Source organism: Hypanus sabinus, chromosome 14 (assembly GCF_030144855.1).
Source record: "Hypanus sabinus isolate sHypSab1 chromosome 14, sHypSab1.hap1, whole genome shotgun sequence".
NCBI classification, from domain to species: domain Eukaryota; kingdom Metazoa; phylum Chordata; class Chondrichthyes; order Myliobatiformes; family Dasyatidae; genus Hypanus; species Hypanus sabinus.
Genome location: NC_082719.1, coordinates 50,975,264 through 50,994,923, shown reverse-complemented (window position 1 = coordinate 50,994,923; position 19,660 = coordinate 50,975,264). Strand labels below are relative to the sequence as shown.

Below are 19,660 nucleotides of genomic sequence, written 5' to 3'. Positions count from 1 at the left end.
AGTTCCATATTTTCTTCTTCTTTTCTCAAATTACAATGCTGCACATTTTCCCATTCACTCCAGAAATCATCATGAATCCAAGTAATTTTCAAAGATCATAATCAGAGTCATTCCAATCCATGCAACAGTCTTAAAATAGGTTAATCATTGGATGAGGATGCAGGTGGCATGACTAGCAAGTATGCAGATGACATCAAAAAAGATTTTGGCACACCAGCATGACTTTTTAAAATATAATAGATAATTTACTAATATGTAGTCCTTTTATCAATGGAATATCTCCAAACTACAGCAGGCAAATATCATACAATTTCCATAGGCAAAAGTGTAAATAACTGGTTATAAAACATTGAAAGCTTGCAACACTGTGTGTCAGACAGAGTGGTCAGCATCACTGGGGCTCCACAGGGGACTGTCCTGTCTCCCTTTCTCTTCACCATCTACACCTCGGACTTCAACTACTGCACAGAGTCTTGCCAACTTCAGAAGTTTTCTGATGACTCTGTCATAGTTGGATGCATCAGCAAGGGAGATGAGGCTGAGTACAGGGCTATGGTGGGAAACTTTGTCACATGGTGCGAGCAGAATCATCTGCAGCTTAATGTGAAAAAGACTAAGGAGCTTGTGGTGGACCTGAGGAGGGCTAAGACACCGGTGACCCCTGTTTCCATCCAAGGGGTCAGTGTGGACATAGTGGAGGATTACAAATACCTGGGGATAGGAATTGACAATAAACTGGACTGGTCAAAGAACACTGAGGCTGTCTACAAGAAGGGGCAGAGCCATCTCTATTTCCTGAGGAGACTGAGGTCCTTTAACATCTGCCGGACGATGCTGAGGATGTTCTACGAGTCTGTGGTGGCCAGTGCTATCATGTTTACTGTTGTGTGCTGGGGCAGCAGGCTGAAGGTAGCAGACACCAACAGAATCAACAAACTCATTCATAAGGCCAGTGATGTTGTGGGAGTGGAAATGGACCCTCTAACAGTGGTGTCTGAAAAGAGGATGCTGTCCAAATTGCATGCCATCTTGGACAATGACTCCTATCCACTCCATAATGTACTGGTTAGGCGCAGGAGTACATTCAGTCAGAGACTCATTCCACCAAGATGTAACACTGAGCGGCATAGGAAGTCATTCTTACCTGGCATAGGAAGCCATCAAACTTTACAACTCCTCCGTCAGAGTGTCAGACACCCTGAGCCAATAGGCTGGTCCTGGACTTACTTCCACGGCATGATTAACTTATTATTATTTAATTATTTATGGTTTTATATTGCTATATTTCTACACTATTCTTGGTGCTGCTGTAATGAAACCCAATTTCCCTCGGGATCAATAAAGTATGTCTGTCTGTCAAACAAACTATAATGCTGGGGATGCAGTTTGCTGGAATGTTCCTAATGCACTGATTTGTTTTCCTTTTTTGTCTAGGTGGTATTGCAAAAATGCTAATAGAAGTAAAGCAGAATATTTACTAAGATCTGAGGTAATGCTCAAATAAGTTTCTTTTTAGTTACAAAGAAATTACACATAAAAAAAAAACAGGTTGGGTGAAATTATCGATAAAGCCAAAAGAAATAGCACAAAGTCTGGGGCTACTTTTACAGTATTTCTTAACATTGCCTTTTTTTGCAAAATGTCAAATGTAGTAGTTGATATGTCAGATATACATGGTTAATATGTTACATATTTCAGTATTATTACAAAATGTTAAAACATTTATAAAAATTTATAAAATGTATATAACACTTATAAAATGTTATATACTATATTCAAATAAAATTTCTTAAGTCATAAAGCTATCCTCAGCTCAAATTAAATTAAAAATTGCCCTGTTCTAGTTTGAAGACATTTCAGCGAAATTTCATCAATGCCACCTTGAATTATTTGTATTGATTCATTTCATAATCACTGCATATGCAGTTAAGACATATTTTCCTTCAGTTTTAAGAAACAACATCAATTCTTAACACATCCATGTTTCTTCTGTCCCCTGTTCCATTTCTTGCTTGATTAAGTCATCTCGCTTGATCAAGAGCTAAGCATCTTCCCAAAGTTACTACATTACAGAAAATAAACCCCTTTAAAGTCACTTGTTGATGTAGTGCTATTACATTAGAACACAGCCCCATAGCTTCACGATAGCCATGGCCGATTTTGGTCTACCTCTAGTGACTTGTCATTCTCTTTCAAGAATCTATCTACCTCTGCCTTCAAAATATTCAAAAACTTATTCCCCTTACCTTTTTGAAGAAGAGTTTCAAAATTATAGCATTCTTTATTGGAAAAGAAATGGGAAGTTCATCTCAGTTTTAAAAGGTTTTAAAAAAATTACTTTTAAACAGTTATTCCTTGGTTTTTATTCTCCCATGAAAAGAAACCTCCTTTCCACATCCACTCTCTCAGCACTCCATGGGATCTTTTATATTTCAATCCAAGTCCCCTGTAACTTCTCTGAATTCCAGTGGATACAAGCCTACCATTTCATGTACCATGAGCCAATATTCTTTCCATCCTAGCTCTCGTGTCAGTCTATACACAAATACTGTTCTTCCCTGCAAGTGTTGCACACACATATCCAATAGAAAGATTAGTGCAGGAGCAGGTAGCTTCTTTTTGCTTTGTCTTACTGTTTCCCAAAATTAGATTGTCCCTGACAGCAGTACAATTTAGAGAAATACAAGATGTTTTTTTTCCAGTTGTAAAGAGCATCAGAAAATTTTACCAACTTAAATTTCAATTTGCTTTTAAAATCATACTACAGAAGTGTTCTTGAATGTGAACAACTGTTTTGTTTATATTAGTTTGAGCTTGCTTGACGGTTGTGGTACCTTCCATTAGGTTGTAGTGGGTAAGCATAGACGTGGGAGTCTTGTTTTCATATTTTGCCTAGCTGTTCCAAATAAAGCAAAATTAAGCTGGTTAACGAGTAACTTCCTCTTTTTTTTTATCTTGGGGCTTGTCTGATAAGAATTCTATTTTCCAGCACCATTTAACAACTGTCACATTGTCTAGGGCTCAGTCACTTGTAGGCTGACATTCAAAAGAAGGCTAGGAAAAAGGGTAGATTGCAGATTTCAATTGCTATTTAACTTTTCCATTCTCCTTTTTAGCCCTCTCCTGATTAAATTTTGTGATCTCAGTGAGTTATCTGCCTCTGAGACCCTTTACTTTGCAACTCAGTCCAAAACCCTGATTCTCTTTGCCCTACCTAGCGTTTAAATTGTTCTTTTATTTATCTGAGGATGACAACAAAGTGTTAGGAAGGTCAGTGATATGTTAGGCTTTATTGCCAGCTGTGTATTGTAAGTACTGTCAATTATTCTGATCAAGGTCCCAGATGGAGTATGGCAAACATATGCATCTCCTTGTGTGATTGAGTATACTTAACTGAGAGGGTACCACAAAGTTTCATGAGATTGATTACTGGAAAGGATGGATTTTCCAATGACAAGAGATTGAGTTAGTAAGGTCTATATCATCTGGCATTTAGAAGAATAAAAGGTAATCTAATTGAAATCCAGAAAATTCTGTGAAGGCATGTTGAAGTCTAGCTTCCCTTGGAGAATACAAGAAAAGGATCATTATCAGGTTAAGTGATCAACTATTTAAAGCTGTGATGTGGCTAAATTTCTCCACGTAGTGAAGTGAGTCTGTAAACTTCCTTAGTCAGTAGGTTCCAAGTGCTCAATAAGTTCAGTTTATTCAAGAGTAATGTTGATCAAGATTTTTTTTTGCCAATTTACCAAATGGCCATTCCTGATCCAATGTTGTTTATGTTCTTATCCAAGAAGTATGTTGTCCTCTTGCAACAACCAAAGAAAATACAAGCTCAAAACCTAACTGCAACTTTCGTGAAATTGGAGCTAGATGACTTTTAAAATATTCTGCAGTATTGCTTTTGTCACATTGGTTGTCTCTCTAACGTATTTGAATAGAAAACTTGCAATCTCAAGATCTTGGGCTCATCAGTTGATGAAGAACCTTTGAAGCATAATTATCATTATAACATAGGGGATACAATGAGAGTTAGGGCATAATAAGATTATCTGTTTTCAGGCGGTCATTGACAGCTAAGTGTTGGTCAGATTGAGATTTATTATCACTGTTTTATATGGCATGAAATTTGTTATTTTGTAGAGGCAGTACAATGCAAAGGCAGAAAATTTCTATAAATTACCAAATAAGTAAACAGTGCAAAAAGAAAGATAGGTAGTGTTCATGAGTTTGTGGACTGTTCATAAATCTGATGGTGGGCTGGTTGAGGTGGAAGAAGCTGTTCCTGAATCATTTGAGTGTGGGTCCCTGACAGTAGTGATGTGAAGAGGGTGTCCCACATGGTGAGAGTCCTTAATGATGGATGGCACTTTCTTGAGGCATCATCTCTTAAAGATGTCCCCAGTGGTGGGGAGGATTGCTCCATGATGGAGCTGGCTGATTCCACAACTGTTTGCAGCCTCTTATGATATTGTACACTGGAGTCTCCATATCAGGAGCTCTCCACCGTACTTCTGAGTCTCCGATCTACAAAATCTTCTCAAAGTCCTAATGAAGTAGAGCCATTGGTGCACTTTCCTTGTGATTGCATCTATGTGTTGTGCTCAGGACAGATCCTCTGTGGTGTTGACAAACAAGAACTTAAAGCTGCTCATCCTTTACACTGCTGACTCCTCAGCAAACACTCAGGAACGATTTGGGCTACGTATGGTAGCCTTTGGATGAAAAACTAACTTTGTTTCCTTTCCAGAGATGCTGCCTAACCTGCAGAGTGTCAATCGGTATCTCAATTCAAATATGGCAGCTCTGACTGTCTCATACCCATGAAATACTTTATTGAAATGCCTGCTGAAATGACATGTTTTAACTCCTGGAGAGAAGAATAAAATTCATAGCCTTCTGTTTATGTGTATGCCATCCAAATCAGGATTATAAAAGTAAAATGCCTTCAGTTTATTCATTACATTTACATTAATTCAAGGGGATTTTGAGGCAAAATCAACTACTAACTTTGCACTTGTTCATTTACTTTGTTTAATATTACTTTGTGGAGATGTTAATTTTTATTTATTTTACAGGATAAAGAGGGAGGGTTTCTTGTGAGAGATTCCAGCCAGCCTGGGATGTACACAGTGTCTCTTTACACCAAATTTGGAGGGTAAGCTTTCAGTTTATTTACTTATGGGTTATTTGGTTTAATAATAGAAATATTCTTTTTCCCACTTGGTGTGATTGGGAAGGCTTTGAACTGCTTGCATCTGGCATTATGACACACAGATTTGATTCTCACATCTTGGATTATTTAAGCAAATTATAATTTGGATGATTACTCATTTTTCACCTGTACAGAACTGTTAATATTTTTGAATGCTTGTTTCAATAACTAAGCATGCCTTTTATTTGGGTATTTCAACTACAGTTTGGTTTTTGAAAGACGAACTGTTGGCAGTTGAATTTTGGTTGACTTAGTTGTTGCTGGCTTATTTTACTGCAAAAAGAGCTGTGGGGTGGGGGTGGGGGGCACTGAGGTGAAGTTGGTTAGAGAAAACTACAGGATTTTGACCTCTGAAGCAGACTTTTTTATTTTTAATTTTTTTTACACTGAACATGAAGGAAGGTGTGCAATCCCAAAAGTATGCCAACCATTTACAGGGAAAAAAAAATACAACAGAATTCATGAAAAATTATGTAAAGAGACAAAACTTTATAAGCAATCAATCTGCAAAAGAATACAAGCTATGCAAACGAAAAAACTAACACTGAGAAAATGAATTGAAAGTGAGTCTGGTTATAGAATCAGTTCAGACTAGTGGTGATTGAATTCCTTTCTGAATTATGTAAGCATTTGCTAAGGGTACAGAAGAGGGAAGTAGACAAGAAAAGTGAACTAGGTGCTAGCAGAACACCAAGACTTTCAGTGAATCTATACAAATCCTTGAAAGTAATCAAGAAGACTTCTTAAAAAATGCATGTGGGATGCGCCTTGTTCACAGGAGAATAGGTTTGGAAGGAAGCTATACTAAAATTTTCTGAAACATTTTTAATACTTTATGTTGGGGAAAAAGGATTAACTGGAATTAAATATTTTTAAAATTGGCTTCAGTTTACTCTGGTGTTCGGAGATTTGATGGAAAATTCAAAATTATGGAAGATTTAATGAAATAATTGATCATTTTCTATGTTGTATGTATTTAAAATAATTGGCAAAAATCAAAGTTAATGAGAAATCATAATCACCAGTGTTTCTTTGAATAAATGTAAAGAATAATTGTTGACTTCACATTATGTTTTTTCCCCAGAGAGGGATCTATTCGACATTACCATATAAAGGTATCTGAGACACCTCACAGACTGTACTATCTGGCAGAAAAGCATTTGTTTGATAATATTCCTGATTTAATTGAATATCATCAATACAATGCAGCAGGTAATGTGGCTATCAAATCTTGTTGGCAATGATGTAACATTCTTAACTTCATTGAATTAGTACCTGGTACAGTAATTGGTTCTGTGTGATATTGTTTGAATTATCATGACATAAGGAAGACAGAATTGAGAAACTGGAAAGAAAAGCAGTAGTGGCAGGGGAGGTGTAGGAAAGAGAAAGAAGCAAATAATAAATAAAAACCTGGTCAAAAGGAGAAAAAAAATCTCAGTGTCAATTGATCCAAGATTGGAGTCAGACTATGTATATAACAAAATTTAGAATTGGAAGTTTCATTAGCTAAATGAAAATGCATGATGAACAGTCAGATCTGATGACCAAATGATCTTGCATACTATACTTTCAAGACCTGAGCAAAGAGTGAGAAAAGTAATGGAGTAGACCTGCTCCAGTTTCACCCACGTTCCAAAGATGTGGGGGTTAGTAGGTTAGTTGTTTGCATGGGTGTAAACAGGCAGCGTGGGCTCATTGGATTGGAAGAGCCAGTTACCATGCGGTGTTTCTAAATAAAGTATTAACAAAATATCTTATCACAGCACCAGAACACAATGATGTTTATGAAGTGGAATTAGAATCCACTTGGATAAAGTTCAGGAAGCAAACTGTACAATATTCTTTGTGTATGACTGGCCAAAAGCAGAGAGAGTGAGGAGAAATAATAGTGATACTTTATGGCTATTCCGTAAAATTTTTGGTTAAGTTAGGCAAGAATCACTTGGACTAGTGATAATACATGATCTCAATATCTGTCCTGTTTAAAAAAACATGCAGAGCTTGAATTTTGGAAAATATTATCAGTGAGTAGAGAAGTGTTACTTGATTTAATTCTGAAAAATAAAACATTAAATAAGTACTACTCAGTGTGATTCAGAGATAGAAGCTACAGAAATAAAAAGGCTGGACTGGAAATAAGAAATTCTGGTACAGTAACATAGAATCAAGTCCAAAATAATTGTGTGGAAAAGTTAGATTGGCCATTCTTGAGATTGGTTTATGAAGGTACTACAGAATAAATTTAGGTGTGAAGGTTTGGGAGCACGAGAAAAGCTATTAAATGTTTTATTTCATCCTTAGATTTGAAAATAAAGCAAATTGACTGGGTAAACAATGTTTTTGTTCAGTAGAGATGCAACTAGAATAAAGGCAGTTAATACAAATTTTGTGTGAATAATCCAAATCCATTATATCATATCAAATTAATGAGCAGTCAGATTTTTCAAAGGTATCTGAAAGGAAACTCATCAGAAACAGTTGAGTTTTAGCTTGTGTGAAAATGTGGCAGTATATCTAGAAAAATAATTGAGGAGAAAACAGTTAATGGGTAACATGAAAAAGTCTGCAGATATGTTCTTTTTTGTCAGTGTGAAATTGGAAGTAATTTACCAAATTGGATCTGTGCTAGGTCATTTTTTGTTCATGCCACATGTTAATTTGAATATAAAGAACATGATACCAAAGCAAGCTAAAGATAGGAAAGTAAAATAAAATATTAACACAGATTATTGCAAGGTAACACATCTTGAAATAAAAAGAAACAAGAAGCTCAGTCTGTGGTGAGTTGCTGGGAGGATATTGTCAGTGGAAAGATATTGAATTGTTTAGGGAGACACTAAGCTTTATGAGAACAAGTACAAAGCTCTTTAATGATAAAAATATACTGCGATAAGGTTTAAAAGGTAATGTGATGTTTTGAGATTTTAATTTGGAGCTTGATCATTGTAATAAATTTGTTCAAATCATATTAAATTACTATGATCACTTCAGGGATCCTATTATAGAAAATAGGTTAAAGCCTCTGCTGGAAGGGACCGAGAATGATCTTTTTGCACATATTCGTGTGAATGACGATTGAGCATAGGGGATTATTGTGCTGTTTTCTAGTATGTCTCCTATCTCCTGGTACGGTGATTGTGATTTGGGATCCCAAGGCTGACTGTAACTCACTGAATAAAAATAAATGCACTCTGTAAAAAGTAATGCCTTGATTAATGTCATGAGCTTTCGTCCTAGGTCTTGTCACGAGATTACGATATCCAGTGGGCCGCAAAGGACGATCGGCACCTAAAACTGCCGGCTTTAGCTATGGTAATTTGTCCATATAATTACCTAATTCCTCAGTAGTCTTTTGCTTTGAGATTTCTGTTTTAGATTTGTGTCTTGTTCTTAGCTCTCCACACCATCCGATTTTACATTTAATGCCATATTTTGTTTTCTGTTGCTTAAACATTTAGTTGCTTATTTGTAGAACATCCAACCCAGTTCAATCAATAGGATTGTTAGTAGAACCAATTTATTTTCTGGAGACAAATCCAGTTTTTAAAAAAAATTGAGACAGATGCAGCAACCCTTTTGATTTGCCTTCTTAGTAAGCAGATGTTTTGTCAACACATTCATAATTTTTCATATATTTTTCTAATGATTTTAATTACTTGTGATCTGATAAACATTTGAGCAATTATTATAAAGTATTTAATCTGGGTATAAAATTATTTTTTTCCAAACTGTGTTTGAGATTGCATGGAAATCTAGATGTAGAAAATGCTTTGTATTCAAGTATCATTTCGTAAAGCAAAATGCCTTTGCTTTATAAAATGATACTTGGATATAGATCTTTCCAGGGTTTTTTTTGTATCTACAAGGCAGCTTTTGTTTAGACATAGAAAACAGAACAGTGCAGCACAGGAACGGGTCCTTGGCCCATGATGTCCATTCCAACCATGGTGCCAATTTAAACTAGGTTTCAGTCACCTGAACTGTAATCCTTCATTTCCTGCCTGTTTGTGTGCATGCCTAACTGCCTCTTAAATGTTGCTGTTACATTAACTTGCCCCAAGGTACCTGCTACTCTCTGTATAAATATAAAAACTTACCACATAAATCTCCTTTAAACCTTACCCCCTCTCACCTCTATGCTGTACCCTATAGTATTTGACATTTCCGCTCTGGGGAAAAATACTCTGAGCATCTATCCTACCTATGTCTCTCAATTTTATCTACTTAACATCAGGTTGCCCCTCAGACTCTGCATTCCTGTGAAAACAATCTCAGTTTGTCCAACCTCTCCTTGTAGCTAATATTCTCCAATGCAGGCAAAATCCTGATGATCTCTTCTCTACCCTCACCAAAAACTCCAAATCCAATGATTAAATGTGGCCTAATCAAAGTTTTCTACAATGGTAACATGACTCCTGACTTTTATAGTCAACACACAAACCAGTAAAAGCATTTATTTGTGTTGCCACTTTCAGTGAGTTGTGATTTGCCCCCCTGCTAAGGTCCTGCTATTTACTGTGTACTTCTCCCATGCATTTGACTTTATAAAGCATAACCCCCCCACCTGAATAGATTGAGCAGATCTGTGCACATTTCCAACTAATCTATATCTCAATGAATCCTCTGACTAACAACTTTGCTGTGCATACTCTGAGCATTTTGAAATCTGAAATCTTTCTAATCAGTCCTGCCCCATTTTTGTCCAAGTCAGTTATATACCTCTCCCTGAAACCCATGTGCCATTGTAATTGAGGTAGCTTTTATTTCTTCAGCTATGAGTTCCTATCAATTGTGTGCTGTGGTAAGAAGGCTTTTGACTTTTGTGTCAGCACTTACTATGATCAAGAAAACTAATAGAATTAAAATCATGTTGATACATTTCTCTCATGTAATATTGACCTTTACCATTCAGTAATACAATTAACATATTTGCTTATTGTTTACACAGATAAGTGGGAAATAAATCCATCTGAACTAACATTTATGAAAGAGTTGGGAAGCGGACAGTTTGGAGTGGTACGCTTAGGGAAATGGCGAGCTCAACACAAAGTAGCAATTAAAGCAATCCGTGAGGATGCAATGAGGGAAGAGGATTTCATAGAAGAAGCTAAGGTCATGATGTAAGTTATGACGGATTCACTGCAGGTTTCAGATACTTCTGATTAATCTGGTTTGGCAAAAATATTCAGTGTGATTAAAATCCTATATTATATTTCTAGCATATAATACTTTGAGATTGTTATAGGTTTTTCTTTGAGCTGAACTCAACGGGTTTTAAAGATGTCCAGAAATGAGGGGACACGCTCAAAATGCTGGAGGAACCTAGTAGGTCAGGCAGCATCTATGGAGAGGCATTTCTCAAACCATTGACTGTTTATTTCTCTCCATTGATGCCGCCTGACCTGCAAAGCTCTTCCAGCATTTTGCGTGTGCTACTCTGTATTTCCAGTATCTGCAGAATCTCTTGTGTTTAAGAAGGGAGTTTATTAGCCGGAAAAGAAAGTGATTTGTCATATATATTAATGATTTGTAAAAGAATTAGGTGGCATGTTTGCACGTGACATCAAAATTGGTGGCATAGTTAACTGTGAAGAACATTGTGTAAGGGTACAAAAGGATATAGATTAATTGAGAAAATGAATAAAGGAATGGCTGATGGAACTTAACTTGGACAAATGAGAAGCACTGGATTTTTGGAAGTTAAACTAGGGGAGGATATAGACAGTGAATGGTAGAACCTTGTTGAATGGTTGTTGAACAGATGGACTTTGGGGTGCAAATACATAGTTCCCTGAAAGTGGCAGGGAAGGAGGTATGGGGAATACTTGCCTTCATCAGCTGAGACACTGATTGGGTTGTCATTCTACAGTTGTATAAATAGTTGGTTAAGCCACACTTGGAATATTTTGTATGTTCTTGTCTTCATGCTATGATAAAGTTGTGATTAAGCTAGAGAGGGGCCAGAAAAGAATCACCAGGATGTTAACTGAATCGGAGGGCGAGGATGGATAGGCTAGGACGCTTTTCCCTGGAGCAGAGGAGGATGAGAGGAAACATGATAGAGGTAAGCAAAATTGAATAGATAGCTAGAGTCTGGCTCCCATGGAAGAGCTGTCTAAAATTAGAGGGCACAGGATTAAGGTCAGATGGAGGGGGTTTAAAGGGGATCTGAGGGGTAAAATATTTCAAGCAAATAAGTGAAGGGTCGTTGCTATCAAGAAAGAGCTGCCCGAGAGTATGGTGGAAACAGAAACAGTATCAATATCTGGATAGGTATCTGAATGATAAGGCAGAGAGGGATACAGAATTAATGCAGGCATGTGAGATTAGTGTGGATAGACATACCGGTTGGCAAAGACATGGTGGGCTAAAGAGTCATGTTTTATGTTGAAGAACTCTATGAACAACAGAGGCAGCATATGCAACGTTAGAGTTCATTTCAAAAAAATGAATACAAAAACAAGGATATAACGCCGAGGCTTTATAAGGCATTGGCCAGACCGCACTTGGAGTATTGTGAGAACATTTTGTACCCTTTTAAGTTCCTAAAATGTCGGAGCAGAATTAGGCCAATTGGTCCTCTGAATCTGCTCTGCCACTCTGTCATTGCTGATTAATTATGCCTCTCAACCCTGTTTTTCTCCCCAAGTCTTTGGCACCTTGACTAATCAAGAACCAACTAACCTCCACTTTAAATATAAACAGGTGACTTGACCTCCACAACTGTGTTAATGAACTCCACAGATTCACCACACTCTGGCTAAAGAAATTCCTTCAAATGAATGCTACCTTTGCATTTGCCTTCCTTACCGCTGACTCAATCTGCAAGTTAACCTTTAGGGAACCCTGCACAGGGACTCCCAAGTAACTTTACACCTCTAATTTTTGAACTTCCTCCCTCTTTAGAAAATAGTCTATGCCAAGTACATGACCATACATTTACCTACACTATGTTCCATCTGCCACTTCTTTGCCCATTCTTCTAATCTAACTTTTTGTCCATCTGCACATCCCTGTTTCCTCAACACTGTCTGCCCCTATCTTGGTATCACCTGCAAAGTTGGCTTCAAAGCCATCAATTCTGTCATCCGAATCATTGACATATAACATGTAAAGAAACTGTCCCAACACTGGCTCCTGTAGAGCCCCACTATTCACCAGCCGCCAACCTGAAAAAAAGCTCTTTAATCCCACTCCTTGTTTCCTGCCACTCAGCCAATCTTCTGTTCATATTGGCTATGGGATGGTCCTCATTCTACTGGATGAGTTGAGAAAAGATTTACAAATATGTTGTCAGAGCCTGGAGGGATTGAGTTATAAGATGATCAGGACATTTACCCCAGAAAGTACGAGTCTGAAGGTTGACAGAGTAGGTTTATAAAATCATGAGCAACATAGACAAGGAGATTTTTCAGTCTTTCCCTTGTCCTCAAGAAGGAGTGTCATAAAGGATATCATTTTAAGACAAGGTGGGAACAAATTTAACAGGGAGCAAGCATGTGCACATGCACAGAATACCTTAACAAAAGCAGTGGTAAAGATGGGTACAATGATATAATTTAAAAGATGTCTAGGCAGGTATTCAGATTTGGAGAGATATGGGCCATAAGCAAAGAAAAGAGACTAACTCAAGTAGACAGCCTAGTTGACCTGAATGAGGTAGGCCAAAGGGTCCATTTACTTTGTTGTATAACAATGACCTTATTAGTGTCAAATATACTTTATAACAATGAAAATATTACTTTACTTTTAGAAGTAGTTGGTGTACTGCTGGAAGATAGAGCTGACCATTAAGGCCCTGCTTTTACTGGTTTTAAATAAAACAAGAGCAAGTTATGGTGGTTTATTCCTGGAGGCAGCTGCCCAAAATCCCTGGCCAGGATTTCCTCGTTTGGATTATCCCAGTGTGTAACAGTTTTCCTCATTGAGGTGATCCAGATAACAGTTTTCCTCATCATGTTAACAGTGCAACTGTTAGCATAAGATCACATTTACATGTCTCATTCATGATTGAATGCTAGTGATATCCATTGCCATTTGCAAACATGAGGCAATATCCAGACCAACATAAATGCTGGGAATAATGGGCTCGTCTGCAGAACTGGGTGGCTCATGCTTAATACAAGTATGTAAATGGCCTCAGTGCTCTCTGGAAAACACCATTATTCATCATAAACTTCTGCTGTTACTTAGCCAACTTAATGTCACCAAATTCCTTCATTTTTGTTAGTAAGTCAGTTAATACACATGTTAACAAAAGCTTTCTAAAAGTTAATGTATTCACCCTACCCCCCCCCCCCCCCGCCCCAGAAGATTTCATGTTTTATCATTTTACAACATTGAATCGGTGGGTTTGACTTGGCTTTTTTGACACTGATCAACTCTTTCGTATCAAAGTGAAAACAAATCTCTACAAATTGGTCTAAGTTTATTACAGTTATTAAACTTAATATAATTGTTGCAAAATTACTCACCCTCTTCAAGTCAGTACTTAGTAGATGCACCTTTGTCAGCAATTGCAGCATCGAATCTGTGTGGATAGGTCTCTATCAGCTTTGCACATCTGGACACTGCAATTTTCCCATTCTTCTTTAGAAAACTGCTCAAACTCTGTCAGATTGCATGAAGATTGTGAGTGAACAGTCCTTTTAAGTCCAGCCACAAATTCTCAATGGGGTTGAGGTCTGGACTCTGACTTGGCCACCCCAGGACATCAACTTTGCTGTTTTTAAGTCATTCCTGTGTTATGCTTAGGGGTTGTTGTCTTGCTGGGAAACAGATCCCCTCCCAAGTCGCAGTTCTATTGCATTCTGTGTCAGGTTTCCTCCCGGATTTCCATGTATTTTGCTACATTCATTTTACCTGCCACCTTCACAAGCCTTCCAGGGCCTGCTGCAGTGAAGCATCCCCACAGCATGACGCAGCCACCACCGTGCTTCACGGTAGGGATGACTTGTTTTTGATGATATGTGGTGTTTGTCTTGTGCCAAGCATAACATTTAGTCTGATGGTCAAAAAGCTCAATTTTGGTTTCATCAGACCATAGCACCTTCTTCCAGCTGACTTCAGAATCTCTTACATGCCTTATGGCAAACTCTAGCCAAGATCTTGTTTGAGTTTTTTTTCCAGCAGTGGCTTTCTCTTTGCCACTGACCCATAAAGCTGTGACTAGTGAAGCACCCGGGGAACAGTTGTTGTCTGTGCAGTCACTCCCATCTTAGCCACTGTAACACCTCCAGAGTTAGATCGTAAGATATAGGAGCTGAATTAGCCCATTCAGCCCATTGAGTCTGCTCCACCATTCCATCATGTCTGATCCCAGATCCCACTCAAGTGCATACACCTGCCTTCTCACCATATTCTTTGATGCCCTGACCAATCAGGAAACTTATCAACTTTCACCTTAAATATACCCATGGACTTGGCCTCCACCACAGAGCATTCCACATTCCACAGATTCACCACCCTCTGGGTTAAAAAAAATCCTCTTTACCTCCAAGTGTTGTCACAGGTCTCTTGGTGGCCTCCCCCTTCTTGCACAGTCATTCAGGTTTTGAGGATAGCCTGCTCTCGGCAGATTTACAGCTGTGCTATATTCTCTCCATTTCTTGAGGATTAACTTAACTGTACTCCAGAGGATATTCAGTGACTTGGAAATTTTCTTTTATTCATCTCCTGATTTGTGCCGAGGCAGATGCAGTGGCTGACGAGGTCATCTCCAGAGTGATCTGACTCAGCCTGAAACCACAAGACATAGGAGCAAATTAGACCATTTAGTCCATCAATTATCCTTGTGACCCTCCCCAATGCCAGCACATCCTCTCTTAGATTGACATGAAATGAGCAGGGAATTATGGGATATGGACATGTGCAGGCAGATGTGATTAGTTGATTAGTTAACATCATGTTTGGGGCAAATATAGTTGGCCAAAGAACCTGTTCTTATACTGTATGTTTCATATTCTACAATGGGGCAAAAGATAAAGGGGGATTTTGGGGTAGGAAAAGCTTTCATTGAGGATGAGCAGATCATGCAGCAAACTCCTGTATGTGTGGGAGTTGGGTTTCCCTCGCTTTCTCTCTTCAGCTTCAAATTTGTCACCGCAAATCACGACTAGGAGTTTTCACTTTGCAGCTATGTAATTGTGTGGTACCTCTTTCCTATCTGCATGGAAGAAAAGGGTAGCACAGGCATCCACTGCGAGGGATGACACACTGGCATTGATCTCCAGATTTCACAGGAGAGCTAAAGAGTAGGCAGGACCATGGTTCTACTGGCTAAAGGTGAACACAATCTTGTGTTACTGCTTATGTAAAATTTTAGAATTCTTAATATAAATTTTGGTGTTTATAATCTGTAAACATATTAATGTAAAGTTTAATTCACCTTTGAATTCAGATAGTTACTAACATGTTGAATTGATCTACAGGAAGTTATCGCATCCTAAATTAGTTCAACTGTATGGAGTTTGCACGCAACAAAAGCCCATTTATATTGTGACTGAATTTATGGAACTTGGCTGTCTACTGAACTATCTCAGACAAAGAAGAGGGCAGCTGAACAATGAAATGTTACTGAGCATCTGTCAGGATGTGTGCGAAGGCATGGCATATTTGGAAACAAAGAAGTTCATTCACAGAGATCTGGTAATTCTTTTAATTAATTCAGAAAAATAATGCAAACTTGCACCAATAAAACAATGCAGATGGAAATGACAGCTTTTCTTCTTAAAAGGAGAGGAAACTTGCACCATCAAGGTAAAAGAAAAGAAGTGAAAATACTGCAGATCAAATGTTCCAGTCCAAATCAAGTGTAGCTCAGCAAGGAGTCACTCTCTCTATTAAAATTAATTCTTTTGAGGAACTACACCCCTTAGTCTCTTTAGTTCAAAGCAACTGGTACTACTCAAAGATTAGAGTTCATATTTGGTAATTTCTTTCCCCAGCTGGCGGTTGACATCTCATGTTGTATCTCCTATCAGTTAAAATACATAACTGAACTTTAGATTCACTACTAAGTTTTGACTGAAGATCAACAATTATAGGATTGTTGGTAATTAAACTGTATTAACTAATATGTATATTTCTGTTATGATATTGGCCATGGAATTAATAGAAGGAGAGTAAATAAGACCAAGTATATTCTTCTAGTGATGGAAGACTGTAATAATAAGTGACAGTTTTATGTGGGTAGTTTCCATGATCAGTTACAGGAATTTATTCATGGGAACATTGAAAATGAATGTTTGGATTTAAAACCATATGTTATTAACTTTATGAATTACATAATTAATCTAAATTTTATATTTTATAATTCTATGCACAATTCTGAATTTATATGGTAAAAGTTTAGTTTAATTTATCTTTTCCAAGAGTGGACAGTCAAACAAAACCCAAGTAAATTCAACTGCAATGTTCAGATGTATCAGTGGCAAAGAAACTGATTAATCATGGATATGATTATAATGACAAGTACATTGAACTTTGCCCTTAAAGTAACTATGTGGAAGCCTAAAGTAAAGCATATTGGTTGTGATTATGAATATTATTGAAGTTGTGGGTGTCAATGGAAACTTCAAAATTTATCTTAAGAAATATGGCTGTTTTTAATTAGGCTGCAAGGAACTGTTTGGTGAGTGAATCACATGTGGTGAAGGTGTCTGATTTTGGAATGACCAGGTAGGATAAAGCTTTTTGTATCAAAATTATTTTTAGTTTATTGTTGTGAGAAATCAAAATCAACAAAAGAATGCTTCCTATAACTAAAGTCATCCAATATCTTAAAAGTTAATGCAAAATAAATGTATATATCCATATATATTTATAACAAAGATCTTTAATATGGCAGACACTTTTAATTTTCCTTCCAGTATTTTGTCTGTGTAATAGAAAAATCAATACATTTACATCTTAATGGGAAATGGGAAAAGAAAATGTACATAATTATTAGCAAACTATATGAATACCAAGACTTCACTTCTTGACATTTTTTAAAATTTTCATTTATTGAGATACAGAATGGAATAGACCCTTCTGGCCTTTCAAGCTACACCGTCCAGCATTCCCCTGATTTAATCCTAGCCTAATCTCGGAACAATTTACAAGGTCCAATTAACCTACCAACTGGTATGTCTTTGGACTGTGGGAGGAAGCTGCAGTGCCCGGAGCACGGGGAGAACATACAATCTCTTTGCAGGCCATGGCAGGAATTGAAAATCAGTACCTTTTAAAACTTAAATACACTTTTATTTAGTGACGTAATGCCTAAAGAAATACTTCACTCAAAAAAATTCTCTCAAAAATTAAATTAACTCATTCCAGGCACTACTCATCTTACGCCTCACTTGTGCACTAAATTTAGATATAAACAAGTATTTTGAAGAATGGAGGGATAGATTTGCCTTGCTGTGGTGCTGCAGAGATTTTCTGCTGTGTGGGAACTCAGTTTGCAGCCACATTTCTGACTTGCAAACTATTCAGGTTCAAAAGAACAGAACCCTGCTGTAACCTGGAGTTTGAGACTTCAGATTAAAACCACCTTCAGTTTGTAGGCTTCAAGTAGACTCTTTTAACTTAATTCTCTGATTTCAGTTACAAACGTATTTGAGCGTGTACAGTTTGCCGCTACCCAAAAGAAACCCACCTGTTTCTTCTTGTTTGTGTGCAAGATGAAGAGCCGAGTTTTATTTCTGCCTCACTCCCAGTGCTTCTGATCTGCTACCATATGGATTTGCCCCCATTTCTCTATATTAGCTACCTAATTTAGGTATGCTTTTCCCTGACTTCTGAAAATTAAAGTAGAGAAGCAGCAGGCGGTGACAGTATCATGCCACAAGAAGCTGATTGAGTAAGTTCTCTGAGTAACTGTTAAGTAGTGCCCAAAGAGTCAAAATCTCTTGATTTAGGTCTGCTTTTTAAATTAATTATTGGCTTACTCTCTTTCATCAAGTTTAATCTCTAATGGCAAATATTTACTGTCAATGAACTGTAAGGCCATTTTTTTTGGTGGGGGAGGGGGAGATGTCAGTGCCAGAAATCATTATTCATTATTTCATTAAACTCGAAACCACGGATGAAAAGTCTTACTCCTTAATCTATGGACTTCTGCTCAAAATGAAATTACTTAAAGCTTCTTTTCCCTCAGCAATTTTAAAATGTCAATTATAAGTAGAAATAACAAGTAATAAAATACAATATTACTCATATCAAGACCTTATATATCATCATGCTATTTATTTTCCATGGTAGCTTTTAATCCAATCAGTAAAATTTTACTTAAGATTCTGAGAACAATCTTGATTGTTTTTAGCCCAGATAGAACCATAGAACCATAGAACACTACAGCACAGTACAGGCCCTTCAGCCCTCCATGTTGTGCCAACCCATATACTCCTTTTGGAAAAAAAAGTACTAAACCCACACTAACCCATAACCCTCCATTTTTCTTTCATCCATGTGCCTGTCCAAGAGGCTCTTAAATACCCCTAATGTTTTAGCCTCCACCACCATCCCTGGCAAGTCATTCCAGGCACTCACAACCCTCTGTGTAAAAGAACTTACCCCTGATGTCTCCCCTAAACTTCCCTCCCTTAATTTTGTACATATGCCCTCTGGTGTTTGCTATTGGTGCCCTGGGAAACAGGTACTGTCTATCCACCCTATCTGTGCCTCTCATAATCTTGTAGACCTCTATCAAGTCCCCTCTTATTCTTCTACGCTCCAAAGAGAAAAGTCCCAGCTCTGCTAATCTTGCTTCATATGACCTGTTCTCCAAGCCAGGCAACATCCTGGTAAATCTCCTCTGCACCCTCTCCATAGCTTCCACATCCTTCCTATAATGAGGTGACCAGAACTGAACACAATACTCCGTGTGGTCTCACCAGAGATTTGAGGAGTTGCAACATGACATCTCTACTCTTGAACTCAATCTCCCTGTTCATGAAGCCTAGCATCCCATAGCATAGGCCTTCTTAACTACCCTATCAACCTGTGCAACGACCTTGAGGGATGTGTGGATTTGAACCCCAAGGTCCCTTTGTTCATCCACACTCTTAAGTAACTGACCATTAATCCTGTACTTCTGCTTTGTCCTTTCAAAATGCATCACCTCACACTTGTCCAGATTGAACTCCATCTGCCATTTCTCTGCCCAACTCTGCAGCCTGTCTATATCCTCTTGCAACCTTCGACAACCTACAGCTCCATCCACAACTCCTCCAATCTTCGTGTCATCCACAAACTTAATCACCCATCCTTCCGCCTCTATGTCCAGGTCATTTATAAAAATCACAAAGGGCAGGGGTCTCAGGACAGATCACTGCAGCACTCCACTAGTCACCAACCTCCAGGCAGAATACTTTCCTTCCACAACTACCCTCTGCTTTCTTCCTTTAAGCCAATTTTTTATCCAAACAGCCAAGGTTCCACTTATCCCATGCCTCA

The 19,660-nt window shown here is 37.8% G+C and overlaps 1 protein-coding gene across 4 annotated transcripts in view; it reads left to right on the top strand.

Annotated features, from left to right (window-relative positions):
• Window positions 1–19,660, top strand: part of tec (tec protein tyrosine kinase) — a 143,548-nt gene that overhangs the window by 104,668 nt on the left and 19,220 nt on the right. For all 4 annotated transcript variants that reach the window (XM_059989152.1, XM_059989151.1, XM_059989153.1 and 1 more), the window contains 7 exons: window positions 1,435–1,489; window positions 5,079–5,158; window positions 6,300–6,427; window positions 8,456–8,530; window positions 10,167–10,338; window positions 15,649–15,865; window positions 16,833–16,897. In XM_059989152.1, coding sequence (XP_059845135.1) covers window positions 1,435–1,489; window positions 5,079–5,158; window positions 6,300–6,427; window positions 8,456–8,530; window positions 10,167–10,338; window positions 15,649–15,865; window positions 16,833–16,897 — 792 coding nt within the window. The remainder of the gene's footprint in view (window positions 1–1,434; window positions 1,490–5,078; window positions 5,159–6,299; window positions 6,428–8,455; window positions 8,531–10,166; window positions 10,339–15,648; window positions 15,866–16,832; window positions 16,898–19,660) is intronic.